The sequence below is a fragment of the Gekko japonicus genome, unplaced genomic scaffold, assembly GCF_001447785.1.
Source record: "Gekko japonicus isolate JY-2015 unplaced genomic scaffold, Gekko_japonicus_V1.1 scaffold1291, whole genome shotgun sequence".
NCBI lineage: Eukaryota > Metazoa > Chordata > Lepidosauria > Squamata > Gekkonidae > Gekko > Gekko japonicus.
In genome coordinates, this window is record NW_015172043.1 from 205607 (window position 1) to 221601 (window position 15995).

Consider the following 15995-nt stretch of genomic DNA (forward strand, 5'->3'; position numbering starts at 1 on the left):
TCTTTTATACTCCCTGACTCAGGCAGGTAACCATTGATTGAGTTTGTTTTTTAGGTAGGTTGCAGTGTTAGGTTGAAGCAAGAGTGCGGAAGGGTGTGTGCACACAAAAGCTCATACCTTGAGTAAAACTTTGTTGGTCTTAAAGGTGCCACTGGACTCAAACTTTGTCCTAATGCTATTAAGTTTAGCATTTATGTAAATAGGAAAAAAAGTTAAGAGTCCAGTGGCACCTTTAGGACCAACAGAGTTTTATTCAAGGTATAGGCTTTCATGTGCATACACTTCTTCAGATACAATGAAATGGAAGTTAACAGTCCTATATAGGTAGGTGAGCAGTAAATTAGCATACAACATGATGATGTTTCACAGGTTCAAGGACCAAACAGGAACAACAATCTTAGTTTATATGGTTATCATTTGTTTGGGTTTACTTCTGGGGGAGAGCATAGTGAAGGAAATAAATGTCAAAAATGGAGATTGATGGGCAGATGTATTCTTAATTGTGGAATGCTGGGAGTAATTAACTGAGACCCTGCCATTACGTTCCATCTTCTTTCCAGCAAGGAGGATTTAGCAGTATTTGTTCTTGGGATGCCACTGCCATGTCATGATGGAACTGCCTCTGCTGTGTTAGGGCGTTACACATTCATTTTTTAGCAACTTCATAGGTGAACTACCAACAAAAGTTGTCCAGCATAGGTGAACTACAACAGAAGACTGAATTTTCTCTGAATAAGGGAAATCCTTTGGAGGCACCTATCAGGCCTTCTTCAAAAGAGGTATAATCATTCCCAAATTGCTGTACCTACAGCCAGTTGTGTGCTATGCACATTTACTAACCTATCTTTACAATTTTCACACACATTTTTGTTTTCTAGCTTGCCTTAATAAAGGCCATTTCCTGTTTGGCTATAATTCTTATGTGCATGTGCAAGCTTTAGCTGTTTATTTTCATTCCACTTCAGTGTAAATCAAAGGACAATTTTAAGCACACCTAAAGATACCCTTAAGGGAAATTATTTATTTGTTTGTTTGTTTGTTTCTTCAAACTTACACCCCGCCCTCCCCGCAAATTAGCAACTACAAGTGATTATTTTGGTTCCTTTTCAATGGGAAAAATACCAGCAATATTAACATCTTTTCTCCCATATATAAGCTACATATATACATTTAGTGACATTGTACAGTTGAATGCATTCCTGTTCTGGGAGAGCAAGAGGGTAATAGGATGGAAAGAAATAAAAAACAATGCATTGACCATTATTTATTTATTTATCGTATGACAGTTACACACAGGAAGCATATAATATAAAATATGTAATGTATGCAGACCGATTGGGCAATCCCACTAAATGCTTCAATCCACGCAATCACAGCTGGGGAGAGTTCAGAGCTCTGTCACATCTCCCTGGAAAGCATGATGCTCACATTCCTATGATAGATGGAAAAGTTTGCCAGGCTGCGCCACAATCACATTTGGGTCCTGCTACCTTGCCCCTTTTAAACAACAGGCCTGCATAACTGCCAAAGCCTGTTCGTATTCTATTAGCCACCTTCCATACTTTACGTGGCAAGTCAAGTACTGCAGGCTTCTTGTTGATGTTTATCAGGTTATGGATATCGGATGGAACTGATTGTATCTATGTTTGCAAGCATTCATTCCCTTGATCAAAATTTTGTGATTGCAGGATTTGTGCAGATCTAATTTTGGGTGTCGGGATCTGTCTGGATAGGCCTGCGTCAGCCATGTCTTTGTGGATGGGCAACTGTTTTCAATGATCTTTCTATGTTCACGAAGAGCATCTTGTTTTCGGAGAGGTGGGGGAGTGATGTGGCACAATGTGAGTAGCCGGAGTGGGCTTAGTACATCTGCTGATGGTTCTCATTATTGTACTGAGTTGGACATAAAGTGTGTGGATATGGGGGCTGTTGAGCCACACTGAAGCACCATATTCTGCAGTACTATAAACCAACCCCAAAGTGGAGCATCTTAGTGTTGTAGCATATGCACCCCAAGTTGTATCACATAATTTTTGAAGAGTTGTTTTGCATGTATATTTTCACTGCTACATTGGTAAGATGGTGTTTATAGCTCAAGGTTCTGTCCAGGATAATGCCAAGGTGTATGGTTGTGTTTAAGTTGGGTGCCATTAAGGTAGACATTCAGTTCACAGTTGGCAAGATTGCTGAGATGGAAACGGGAGCATTCCGTTTTTGCTGGAATTGGGACAAGCATGGGACATTAGCAGATAGTATACAGGAAGACACAGGCAGGAAACAAAGGCAAGCAGTGGTGTGGAACAATGAATTGGAAGTGTCATCTACACTGAACGCTGCACCTATACATTCTTTTGGTACTGTGGATATTAGCTGTGACAAAACAGGGCCCCTGGGAGATCTTCTTCTTCCATGGGTCAAAAGTAAAAAGGCATGAGGACAGAGGCTGCCATTCCAGGATTTACCTTAACCTCTGCAGCCACTGACAGTTAAGACTCAAACAGCTGAAATCAGACAAAGCAAATCTATGCGGTACCTGTCTAACATTCTAGCCTTTATCTCCACTACCCAGTGTCTATATGTTTTATCTGAAGCTGAACCAAATGGTTACAGGAGAGTCTGAAAAATGCAATTTTGAACCACATCAGAGTACAAAGGTCAAGCATTTTAGGACATATTACCAAACAGTCTGCAGAAGTAATGTTTTAAACAAATATTGTGTAAGAATTTTACCTTGCCACAGAATAGATTTAAGTATAACTTGAGTTACTGCTAGTTTAGGACCTCTTAAAGCTAAACCAAGACCTATAACGCCACACTGGCAAGATTTATAGGATTGCTGGGATAGTATTTTCCTAAGGTAAAAAGCTGGAATTTGGTACATAATTCAAGACTTCTGTTACCCAAAAAATCCAAAACAGAGGACATCATAACAGGGGAACATGAATTGTAGTTCGTGTTATTTTAGTACTAGCTGGAACTTGATGGTCAGAACTGATCATATTGGGCTGAGCTGATGCAGGTTGTTTGCCTCTTACCATTGGCTAGCTGAGAATATACCAAGTCAAGAATGTTGGGCTGTGGGAGTTCTATTCCCCATTCACAACCTTAAATCAGTCTTGAGGGGATTTCCAGGAACAACCAAGAACTTGTGTTTGATTGCAGCATCCACATGGGAATGCATATATTCTCACTCTCACACACAAGTTCTGAGCTACTGGAATAAACTTTCAAACAGTGAAATTAGTTATTCAGAACAATTTCATTAGCTGCCTTTCTACCTTGTGGTACTCAAGGTGGCTTACAATGTTAATAAAATTATTATTAAAAACACATAAAAGACCACAACATAAAAATCTCCAAAAGAACTGCTAGTAAATAAAAACTAAATTACTCAAATGCAGTCCTAAGTAAAACTGCCTTCACTGCCTCCCAAAGATGGAATGTGAGGGGGCCAGGTGCACCCTATGGAGTCTCTTCCATAATCATGGGTCTGCCACTGAAAAGGCCCTTTCTTGTGGGTCCCCCAGACAGGCTTCTTTGATTGGTAGGACAGTCAGGAGGGCCTCTCCTGTGATTTTAATTTATGGACAGGAACATGTGGGAGAAGACAATCCTTCAGATAGTCTGGTCCCAAGCCATATAGGGTTTTAAAGGTTGAAACCAACACCTTGAACTGGACTTGGGAGCACATCAGTAGCCAGTGTAATTGCTGTAGTATTGGGGTCCTGGTAGCTGACCCTAACCAGCAGTCTAGAAACAGTGTTCTGCACTCAAGCAGAGTGCATTGCAGTTGTTCAGTCTAGATGTAACTGAGGCATGGGTCACTGGGGCTAGACCTGACTGAACCAGAATCAGACACAGCTGACACACCAGCCAAAGCCAGGCAATAGCATTCTGTGCCACCTGGCTTGACACAGCAGTCCCAAGCTGTGAACCTGGCTTTTCAAGGCGAGTATAACTCCAACCAAGACTGGAGAAATCTCAAGTCCCCAGTATGCCTTTCTGCTAAGAGAAGAGCTGCCTGTCAGGATTAAGTTTCAGGCTGTTCACCCTCCTCCAGCCCATTACCGACTCCAAGCACTGAGCATTCTCAGAATTAGCTGGAAAAGGTAGAGCTGAGTATCATCCATATATTGGTGACACCAGTCCATACCTCCTAATGACCTCTCCCTGCGGCTTCATATAGATATTAAATAGTGTGGCTGAATATATCAAACCCTGCAAAACCCCACAGGTCAATGGCCATGAGACGGAGCAGGAATCCTCCAACGTTGCCTCCTGAGACCTAGCCCCACCCCCCCATACAGCACTCAAACCACCATAATGCAGTGCCTCTTAGTCCCAGCGCTAAGGCAGTTCAGTAGGATACTACAACTGATATTATCAAAGGCTATTAAGACATTCAGTGGAACTAGCAGGGTCAGATTCCCACATCTAGTTCTTGATAGAGGTCATCAGCCAAGGTGACCAAAACAATCTTTGTTTCAAACCCTGGCCTGAAGCCAGATTGAATGGGTCCAGAGTGTCCCTATTAGGCCTAGATAATATGACCTAAGAGCAGTAGAAGAACAACAAAATCAGTTTGCAAAAAAATCATTAATATAAACTCCTCTAATTCAGACAAAAAATGTACCAGCCTTTAAACAAGTTTCTGAATAAGCATGCTCTGGGCAAAAAATTTGAGGGATGCATAGCCCCAACTCCAGATACATCATTGTATGTGCATTCAGAGAGGCCTGAGTCAGCTTCAGTGTGCTTGCATGCTTACCCCCACCCTAACCCACTGACCATGACTGAAGCCTTAATTGTGAGGAGGGAGTAGGGAACACACAGCTATTACACTGGACAATACTGGGTTGGTTTATTTTTATTTCTTTTCTTTTTTTTACAATTAAGGATGTGCAGTTAACACCTCACAAGAAAAAGCAGAAAAAAGTCTTATGGGGAAAAAACAAGTATACTGAACACATACCAATCAAATGGTACAGAGATATGGGGATGGCTTTGATTTCAAAGTTTCAACAGAAATTTAAAAAAAGGATGAAATGCAACAGCTGTTCAATTTCCAATTCTAAATAGGCACTGTAAAAAATAAAATAAAAAAACACATTTCTGCTTTCTCCAGAATATGTCCCCAATCTAAACATACTGCCAAACATCTGGGATTCTCAAGGAGCAACTGAGAACCCAGCTTTACAATGATAATAAAAGCTTGGGACCCACCCACCCACCCTCTTTAAAAACCACTCAGTGCTGCTGTCTGGACTGGAGGAAAATTAGAAGATTTTATAAAGGTTTGAAAGCATCCAAGGCAAAGAGCACAATATAGTTTGTTCACTATAACTTGTATTGAAAAAGGAGAATAAAACATTGAGATCTACATCATGGTACATAAAAGTGTTGTCTTGAAGAGAGATTTTGTGAAAATAACATTTTACAAGTTTGTTGTAGGGAAGGGGAGGGGATAGGACATTGCTTTAGCTGTCACCAATTGAGAGGGTCGATTCAAACTTCATTATAACCATTCGCATACACTGTACATCTACCCTAGTTGGATCAGTGTGGATCTGCTCACTGGTGTCCCTTTGAGTAACTGTAAACTAAACCACAGTATGCAACTCCATAGGAAGCTAAAGGATCAAATGAATGTACAGCCAGTTATATTTCCCCTGCTTCACGCTCCTCTGAACTCCTTCTGTCTTCTGATCGGCCATTAGCACTTTCATAGGAACGCTTCCTGTCTTTGCAATCTCGGTCTTTAGGCGATTTCTCTCTGGAGCTCCTGTCTTTGTCATGTGATGTTCTGTTATGGTCTCTTGACCGTTCTTTGTCTCTGGATGATCTTTCTTTTGAGGATCTGAAAAAATACAATCCATTTGATAACTTACATTACTTCTCTTTTCTTTTTGTATACTTGTTTAGCAATTTAGAAGTCAATTTTTATCAGAGCACGAGAAAGCAGAGACATACTGCACCATTTCCAGAGTCAGAATTGGGAAAAGTGGAGTTTAAACTGAAGAGTTATGTAGATGATGTAGTCCTTACAATTTCGAACCCCCAACAATCTCTCCAACATGTAATGGAGCAAATTGACAAGTCTGGATCCTTTTCAGGGTATAAAATCAACTGGAAGAAAACCAAGATTATTTAAGAATTCTCAACTATCAAGGAGATTAAAAAAATTTCAGGATGTGACGTAACAAGCAATCCAGGCAAATACCTAGGAATATTTCTCACGGGACAGAAATGATACAATATTAAAGGACAATTACATGACAACCTGGTTCAAAATACAAAACGATCTTGAAAGATGGTCCAAATTACATCTATCCTGGCTAGGAAGAATTTCTGCTATAAAAATGACTGTACTACCAAAATTAAACTTTTTGTTACAGATGATTTCAATTCCAACTCCTGAAAAGATTTCGAGTGACTGGCAAAGACAAATAAATAAGTCTGTATGGAAAAATAAGAAGCCAAGAATAAGATTTAAAGTATTGCAAGACGAGAAGAAAAGAGGTGGTCTGCCAGTACCTAACATTAAATTATATTATCAAGCCACTGGGCTAGTTTGGATATCAGATTGGATTAGAAGTCTCAATGAAAGACTGATACTGACTGATTTTGAAAAGATTGTCTCACAATCTAAAGACCATTAATTAGGGCGAATCTACAAGTTATTGCTTCAATCTGGTTCTGAAGAAGAACAAGTGAAACCCTGCATAATTAAATGGATGCAAAATTTCGGTGGGGAAATATAGTTTCAATGTTGGGAAAATCTATGAACTAAAGGTATTAGATTCACTGCTAGCCAAGCATTAAGAGAAAACTAGTACAAGATGTTTTACCGATGGTACGTCATTCCAAAAATATTGCAAAGATGGATAAGAATTACAAAGGGGCCTGCTGGAAATGTAAAAAATAAGATGGCACCTTTTATTATATGTGGTGAACCTGCATCAAGACAAAAAGATACTGGAAAAATATACATGAAGAAATTCAAAAATATTCTAAAAACCAAAATCCCAATGAAACCAGAGATTATGTTACTGGGAATCTTACCAGACAGCATAGACAGAACCTCACAAGACCAAGTTAGATATATGTTGACAGCAGCCAGAGTACTATTTGCAATGAAATGGAAGACAGAAGACTATCCTACAGTAGAGCTCTGGAAAGAAAAACTAGCTGAGTATGCAACATTGGCAAAACTAACCAACTATATAAACAAAAGACCACTGAAAGAATTTCTACAGAAATGGCAAGCTTATTACTCACATTATGGGAATAATTAATTTTTTTTAAAAGTTCTGGAATAACCTGAATATCATATTAAAGGTGATGAAGGTATTGATTATAGTTCCAATACTTGATTCTGTATTCCACTAGTAATTAAATAATTAGTAAGAATAAAATTTAGATTTAGATAAATAATTAAGACATATTAAGGATTTTACAGTGATTCAGTTTTAGCACAGAAGTTCATTCAATTGTTAAAGATGTAATTTCTTTTACTGTTAATAGATTATCGCTAACCTTAGGAAAGTTCTTTACTCTTTAAAGAGAGAATCTATCCCAAAATTCTGTAATATTGATGTTTTAATATCTGCTTCTATATATGAAATATGTAATATATCTGATCTTATTTGTTGTACTTAACAATTCAGATTATTTGGCAAACCTGATGTATTTATATTCCCCCCCATTTTTTCCCTAATGTATCCCACCTTTTTTCTGAGAGGGGAAAAAAAAAAGAATTGGGAAAAGTGGACCCAAATTTGGGCAACAGTCTATATGTAGATTACCTTTTCTTAGTTAAAACTTTAACTTAGTTAAAACATGGAATGCTTGGACGGAGGCCGCTGCGAGCATGCACGAAAGCTCAGAGTGGTCCAGGCCTGGAGGTGGAATTGCGACAGCCAGAAAGAGTGAAACACCAAAGACCGATGCCGGAGGAGGGTCGCCGCCGGACTGTCCCCTCGCAAGAAAGAAGATCTGCTACAACAGGATAAGGGTGCCTGGTAGGCTTCTCACCTCCCCTACATATCTGGCCCTAGATTAGATTGGTTAAATCGGAATTGTAAGCCACTCAGAGCCCCTAGGGGGTGAGTGGGATAGAAGTTGAAGGAATAAATAAAAATTAATAAATAAATAAATGTTAGAAGGATCAAATTTTAAAATGTGCTGTTGCCTAGTACATTTCCCATGTAATTCAAACAAAGGTGGTGTGTGCATGCATGCATGTACACTGCAAGTAGAAAAACCAAGCCCTTTCGTAGATCATTATATCTGTTTTGTTATCGGTACATTGTCACCCTGCCTTCCTCCAAGCAGCTGAGGGGGATGCACGTAATTCAACATTCTGCAGTTTTTATCTTAGTGCCCCCACTGCCAAGAGAGGTTAACTTGAAGTCAACCATGGAGCTGCATGGCTGAGTGGGGATCTGAAACTTGATCTTGCCAGTCCTAGTTAACTCTGATTTATCTATCTATTTCACTTTTACCCTGCACCCGATCTGAAAATGGAGAAGGGGTGGGGGCTAAAAGACTGAGAGTAAGGTTCCACCGAAAATAGGTTTTAAAGATGGAGAGATGCAGTGCTGTGTAGTGGTTCTAGGAATGAGCTTCAAGTATAAGCAGCAGCAACAGGAAACAAGTAAGAATCCTCTAAGGGTGATCAGTAGATATATAAAGAAGGACAAATGTTTCACATGGGCCACACTCAGGTTAAAAGTATTCTGGATGCAGAAGGGGCATCATATGATCTGAATATGCCTAAGAAGGGTAAATGATTTGGGGGGGGGGGGGAATTTATGGAAAGAGAAGAAAGGACTAGGATGATAGAAAGAAAATGCAAAAGACTATTACAGTAATCAAGGTGGGAGATGACCAGAATTTAAGGCCAGGAAATGGAGAAAACCAGTCAGATTTTTGTGATGTTTTATAGGGAGAAGCAATATGATTTGGCGACAAACTACACACAGAGAAAAGAAAGGAATTAAGGTTACACCAAGGCTTAGTACATGAGCTATACAGTGATACATCATCAATGGAATGCTTGGGATTTGATGACCCATGCACATTCATAAATTAGCAATGAAAACAGGTGACCCTGCAATGTGTTCATGAAGTTCTGAAGCAGATGTCTGAAAACCAATATAACAATTCAGGTGTCTAACAAGACCAGATATAACGTATCATGGGAGCACATGACAATTATGGAGTCCAAACATGACCCAAATAAAACTGATCAGCAACTTCAAGCAAGGCTGAAAGAAATATTGCGAAGATTGAAAACAGAGTGGGGAGAATCCACTGTTTCTGTTAAAAAAGGAACATTCCCTCACCATCCAAACAAAGAAATGTACAGAACACGAAGGCACATAAAGGAGTCAAACAAGTTTAATCTCCATACAAATGAAACTACTCAGAAATATTATACATATTTAGATTTTACATGCCATGACTAACCCTAATATTAAATATCCAGGGTTACAATTAAATGTTATGAAGTACATTATTCCATGACATAATACCTCCTATGATACAGGATATTAAGCATGGTTAAAATCAGGGCAATCCTCAAGGTATCATCTATGTTCTCACAGAAAGAGTAGTTAAATTTCATGGAGGTGTCCACATGTTAAACATTCCTACCTGCTGACCCAACAGTTACCTTTTTTTAGAGCTGCGTTCTCTGCTCCTGTCCCTGGAGCTATGCCTGCTTCTCTGGTGGCTGCGGCTCCTGCTGCGACTGGCGGAACGAGATCTGTGACGGTGACGTTTCTCACGGGATCTTGATCGAGTTCTTTTCTTTCGGTCACGTGAGGATGAACGAGATCGATGTCTGCGGCGATCTCGGGACCTAGATCTGAAAGGAGACCCAAATTGAATAAAAAGAAACTCCACGAGATCTACCAAGTCAGCCCTGCAAAACAAATCTCTGCCTGAATCAATTTCTGCTGTAAGAAGTTTTAAAATTTCAGCATTTCATGGAACTTCTAAGGCAAATGAGTACCTGTTGCTTCACAGGTATCAGTTTTGGTAGCAGCAAGTCATTAAAAATGGCCAAGGGCCATCAACATGTGTGGCCAGCCATGCAGCTGCTGCTGTGTTCCACATCAATACCAGGATGTGTCATTCACAAAACACCTCTGGACCTACAAAACTTTAAAGTTCTCTTCTAATTTGTCACTAAACAGAAGGCAGCAACCAGTTCAAACTGCCTTGCATCTCAAGTACCAGCTTGGTGCTCAATACTTCTACAAAAATGGCCCACAGATATAGGGTGCCCAGCAGTTTAAGCTATCTATCTCTCATCACAGCACTAATAACTTTGTGTTTAAAGATTCCATTAAGAAAAAGAAGAAAAGGAGATTGGATTTATACCCTTGTCCTTCACTACCTGAAGGAGCCTCACAGCGGCTTACAATCTCCTTTCCCTTCCCCACCCCACAATGGACACCCTGTGAAGTAGGTGGGGCTGAGAGAGCTCTTTCAAGAATTGACCAGGAGAGAACAGCTCGAAAGAACTTGTAACTGACCCAAGGTCATGCCAGCAGCTGCATGCGGAGGAGTGGGGAATCAAACCCGGTTCTCCCAGATTAGAGTTCGTGCTCCTAACCACTACACCAAACTGGCTCTCAATTAAGAAATGAGCTGCGCCAGCTATGGCTAGGGATTAAACATCAGCAGATCGTGGATGTCTCCCCCACAGTCACATTCCATCAAAGTGACAGAACTGGGACTGTGCATCTTGTCATTACGGAAGACTTTGTTTACTAATGATATTAAATACAGAACTTGTAAAAAATCACAGGAAAGTAAAGCTGGTATCCTACCTCTTGGGGTTCTTGCTATGGGATCGGGATCTGAAAATAAGTTTAAAGTATACAAGTAAACATATGCTGAAATGTCAACTTGAACAATCATCTCTCTCTCTTTTTTAAATTTTGTTTTATTGAAGAAATAATTTTATAATTTAACAACACCAAAATCATTTATATGAAAAACAAAACTTCACTTCCATGCTTTATCTTCATATCTTCTTCCAAAATTATTACATGATAATGTTTATAAGATTCTCAAACTATCTTAGCTCATTATAATAGATTTCAGTATATTATCAAATAAATCTTTGAACTAAATTATTCTGCAAATAATTAAGCTCAGTCCTTGGAGGCCTCAAGGGTCAGGAGGGGGAGGGGGAACCCTCCTTCCAAGGACCAACCTTGGGGGAACATACCCAGACGCTTGCCACAGTCCCACCGCTCTTGTAGCATCAAAAAAAAAAAAGTGTTATATTACCCAAACTCTCTTCAAAATCTTTGTGGTCTTCAGGGGTACAGACTTGAGTAATTTTGGCTGGCATAAGAGGAGAGCATTCTTTCCTTTTGCTGGCTCTATTTTCTTGTGATTCAGAAGGAGAAGAATTTAAGGTGGCCAGCATTAGTTCACCCAAGGCAGAGTCATATGCAGTGTAAGAGAATGAGCCATGTTGGACACACAACTTGCCCATATGGCGCCAATGATATTTTATTCCTAAATCCCGCAGTTTAGCAGTGGTGTCTTTTAAGATCTCGTCTAATCTTTAAAAATTCAAAAGGGGGGGGGGGGAGATCTGGAAAAACTTGAATCTTCAAACCCTGAAAGTCAAGACTGCCTTGCTCTCTAGCCTCTGCAAGGATCGTCTGCCATGTTCAAAAGTCCTTAAATCCTACCAGTTGAGGAAGTAGATTCATCACATACCTTACCAATACAATAAGCTCTCTGTAGGAGGGTCGTAACACCAGCTTCAAGGCTTAAAGTGCCCACTAACTAATTCACCATAAATATATTCAGCTCTGTTCCAGCTTCAACATTTGATTTAAACCCTTTGAACTTTAAGCACATCTCAACAACTACAATAATCCAAAGGCAAAATATGTTCCCGTGCCCAAGTATGAGAGGTTCTCGCAGGTGACTGACTCTTGAGCTCAATAACTTTCTTGAGAGCTTTCTCTACCTTTTGGTTTGTCTATTTATGAAGCTCTTCTAACTCGTGCATGCATTGAAATGTTGGTTTCAGCATTTCTGTAATATTGTTTCTTAGTTCCTGATGTTGTTTGGTTAGCGCCTGCATTAAAAAATTTGTAGTAAGCGGGCTCTCTTCAGCCATTAGCTTACCCCTCCCCCAGCATTGCATATGAGGTGGATGGTGCATCTGTAGCTGGGAAAAACTCTGTTAAATGCAAAACACTTTTTCCTTTTTGTTTCCCCTTCTTACCACCTTTAGCCGCCATCTTTCAAAATAATTTTTTTTGCATTGAAAAGGGTAAAAATATTCAAATGTTGAGCGGGCAGACGGTGAGCTCTGGGTACTGGCTGCTGACCCGGAAGTTGGTCGCTGCCACTCCCCCAAGTTGGATAATCCATTAACCAGAACAGAATATCATTAAAGCAGGTGATGCTAACCAAGAGCATAAAATCCAAGTCAGAACCACAGCTACTGAACAAAAGAGACTATTTTTCTTCTATTTAATCAATGTTCCCTCCACTGTTAAAGAACTTCAAGTGGAGTTCTTCAGAGTTAACAGTTTGACAGCCTTTAAAAAACATAAGATTGTATAAATGAAAACTATGGAGAAAATAAGCATTTCAACATTTTATGTATTACCACCACTTCTCATAAGCAAATTTCCCTGGTTCTTGGCATCTACAAAATGCTCACACTCATGCAGACACCCACAGTTCAGAATTGCCTGACATTCTGTGAAGCTGGGGGACCCAACAGATGTTGTTTACCTTGACTTCCAGAAAGCTTTTGATAAAGTTCCTCATCAAAGGCTCCTGAGTAAGCTCAAAAATCATGGGATAAAAGGACAAGTCCTTTTGTGGATCAAAAACTGGCTAATTAATAGGAAACCGAGAGTGAGTATAAATGGGAAATTTTCTCAGTGGAGGCTGGTAAGCAGTGGGGTACCGCAGGGATCAGTACTCAGTCCAATGCTTTTTAACTTGTTCATTAATGATTTGGAGTTGGGAGTAAGCAGTGAAGTGGCTAAATTTGCGGATGATACGAAGTTGTTCACGGTGGTGAAAACCAGGGAGGATTGTGAGGCACTCCAAAGGGATCTGTCAAGGATGGGCAAGTGGGCATCAACGTGGCAAATGGGGTTCAATGTGGCCAAGTGCAAGGTGATGCACACTGGAGCCAAAAATCCTAACTATAAATACACGTTGATGGGGTCCGAACTGGCAGAGACTGACCACGAGAGAGATCTTGGAATCGTAGTGGATAACTCACTGAAAACATCGAGACAGTGTGTGACTGCAATAAAGAAGGCCAATGCTATGCTGGGGATTATTAGGAAGGGTATTGAAAACAGATCAGCCAATATCATAATGCCCCTATATAAATCAATGGTGCAACCTCATTTGGAATACTGTGTACAGTTCTGGTCACACCTTAAAAAGACTATGATAGCTTTGGAAAAAGTGCAGAAAAGGGCAACTCGAATGATAAAAGGGTTGGAACACTTTCCCTATGAAGAAAGGTTAAAGCACTGGGGGCTCTTTAGCTTGGAGAAACGAGGGCTGAGGGGTGACATGATTGAGGTTTATAAGATTATGCATGGGATAGAGCAGGTAGAGAAAGAGGTACTTTTCTCCCTTTCTCACAATACAAGAACTCGTGGGCACTCCATGAAATTGCTGAGAGGTCGGGTTAGAACAGATAAAAGGAAGTACTTCTTCACCCAAAGAGTGATTAACACATGGAATTCACTGCCACAGGAGGTAATGGCGGCTACAAGCATGGACGGCGTCAAGAGGGAATTAGATAAGCATATAGAGCAGAAGTCCATCGGTGGCTATTAGCCACAAGGTATAGATAGGGGCTCCAGGGCAAGTAATGTTCTGTATTCTTGGTGTTTGCGGGGGGGCAATAGTGTGAGGGCTCCTAGTGTCCTGGCCCCACTGCTGGACCTCCTGATGGCACTTGGTATTTTTGGCCACTGTGTGACAGAGTGTTGGACTGGATGGGCCTTTGGCCTGATCCAACATTGGCTTCTCTTATGTTCTTATGAAGCTTGTACAGTGAACTGATTATAGTGAATATATTATATTTGATGACTGATCATGTCAGTTACTATGAAGATGTCAATTTGAAATTCAGTTGGATATTTTCCCGGTTTGAAAATTCATTCCAATCACACACTCAAGTGGCTATAAGTTGTCCTAGCAGCAAACCTAAAACAGCAAGATCACTCTTAAACTGAGGAGAAATCTTATTTAAGAAAAAAGTTTTGCTATTCTCTTCAGAGGCAGCAAATGCAAATACATTCTTGTCATGCTGATTGACAAATACAACAGATTTCTACCTCCTTAGTTTCTCTCTTTCTTCCCTCTCCCGCTCTTCTCTCCTCTTGAGGCGGTCTTGATTTCTTTTCTCTTGTTTATCAGCCACGATTCTCTGAAAAACAAATGTATTTCCATAATTTCTTTTATGAGGATCAGTACCACCAAAGCATTTACAAAGACTGTGTTTCCTTCTTTCCCATTTCTTGGCCCTTACCAATTGTAAACCTAATCTGGCAGGATCATGAGTTATATAATTAAAGGTATATGTAGTACAAGTCATCTTTGTTCATTCCAAAGAGGGAACTAATGGGGACACTCTTTAGTAGAGTTGCCAGGTCTGGGTTGGGAAGTACCTGGAAATTTTGAGGATGAAGCATGTGGAGGGTGGGGTGGAGGGGCTCAGCGGGATATAATGGCCATACAGTCCATCCTCCAAAGCAGCCATCTTATCTAGGGGAACTGATCTTGGTAGTCTGGGAAGCCATGGTAATAATGATAGATCTCCAGGTGCCACCTGGAGGTTTGCAAACCTACTCTTTAGAGACGAGCTCTAAGCAGTGGGCTAATTTTTAAATGGGCATTTCCACTGTAATCCTGTCATTTACTGCTGCAGGTAAAGAACTTTTCAAAGCCAAACACCTCAATCTATACTGAAGAATAAAATGTTGGTAATCCGATGGTAGGTAGCATGTAGTGCAGAAGAACCACTCCACGGGAGGCTCTGCTAAGCTCATGTATCTCTCCAGGAAATATCTTCCATAGATGGGGAAGTTAGCAAGTGAAGTGAGTCAGATGGGCAGATTTCTCTTGAGAAAACCATCATGGGGAAGGTCCTACCATGATGCTATGAATTTAGAATGTTAATTCATTATCTTCAAAAATATGTTCTACATTTGCCATCTGAGGTTGCTCAGAAGATCAATGAGATGTAAGAATATATACTAGCGCTTTTGAAATACAACCCCTCATTCCCAGCCACATCACTGGTTCTGAACATGAGATACCAATTAATGGACATCTATTACAACTGTCTGACCAGTAACTGGTTATTATTAATGGATTTTAAAAAGCAATACATAATTACCCTAAGCTCTTCAAGTTTCTCTCTTATTTCAATAAAACCCAAGTGGAGTTTTCCTCCAAAGTGATCAGCAAGCCGCCTGTCGTTATCATGTAGACCAAGATAAGCTGAGCACACTTCACAGACACGAAGCTTCTGCTGCTGGAAGCTAGAAGCAGGCATTGAATTTCTGTACACTTCCTGAAAGATACACAATATATTCTCATAAATGCATGAACAGACAGACATCCTAATAGGTAGATATTTTAAACTGAGGTGGAGGATTAATTTGTGAACAGCTCAAGGGGGAGCTGTCGCTATCAGGAATCTGGCAAATGAATCTGTGGACTGGCTATCACTGCTGCATGGACAAGGAAGGAAACAGTGTGATCAAGAATAGAACACTCCTGTAGGCTCTTTCCAGTGAACCACCAGTGTGGATAGAAAATGTTTGGGTGTATCCTCCCTTTGATTTGAGTGAAATGTCTGTAGTTCTCTTATAAAGCTCAAGACAGTTTTCTACTTCCTATTGCAGCATTCTATGCTTTCTAGAATCACTGGAACTACAGAGTCCAGTACAGCTTTGCAGTCAACA

At 40.2% G+C, this 15995-nt stretch overlaps 1 protein-coding gene across 2 annotated transcripts in view; it reads right to left on the minus strand.

Moving 5' to 3' along the window:
• Window positions 1-5257: 5257 nt before the first annotated feature.
• The window catches only part of LOC107118371 (putative RNA-binding protein Luc7-like 2), a 29957-nt gene continuing 19219 nt past the window's right edge, over window positions 5258-15995 (minus strand). For both annotated transcript variants that reach the window (XM_015420688.1, XM_015420689.1), the window contains exons 6-10: window positions 15425-15601; window positions 14361-14452; window positions 10842-10871; window positions 9677-9871; window positions 5258-5857 (exon numbers count right to left, since the gene is read on the minus strand). In XM_015420688.1, the coding sequence (XP_015276174.1) occupies window positions 5659-5857; window positions 9677-9871; window positions 10842-10871; window positions 14361-14452; window positions 15425-15601 (693 nt within the window). In that variant the 3' untranslated portion in view covers window positions 5258-5658. The remainder of the gene's footprint in view (window positions 5858-9676; window positions 9872-10841; window positions 10872-14360; window positions 14453-15424; window positions 15602-15995) is intronic.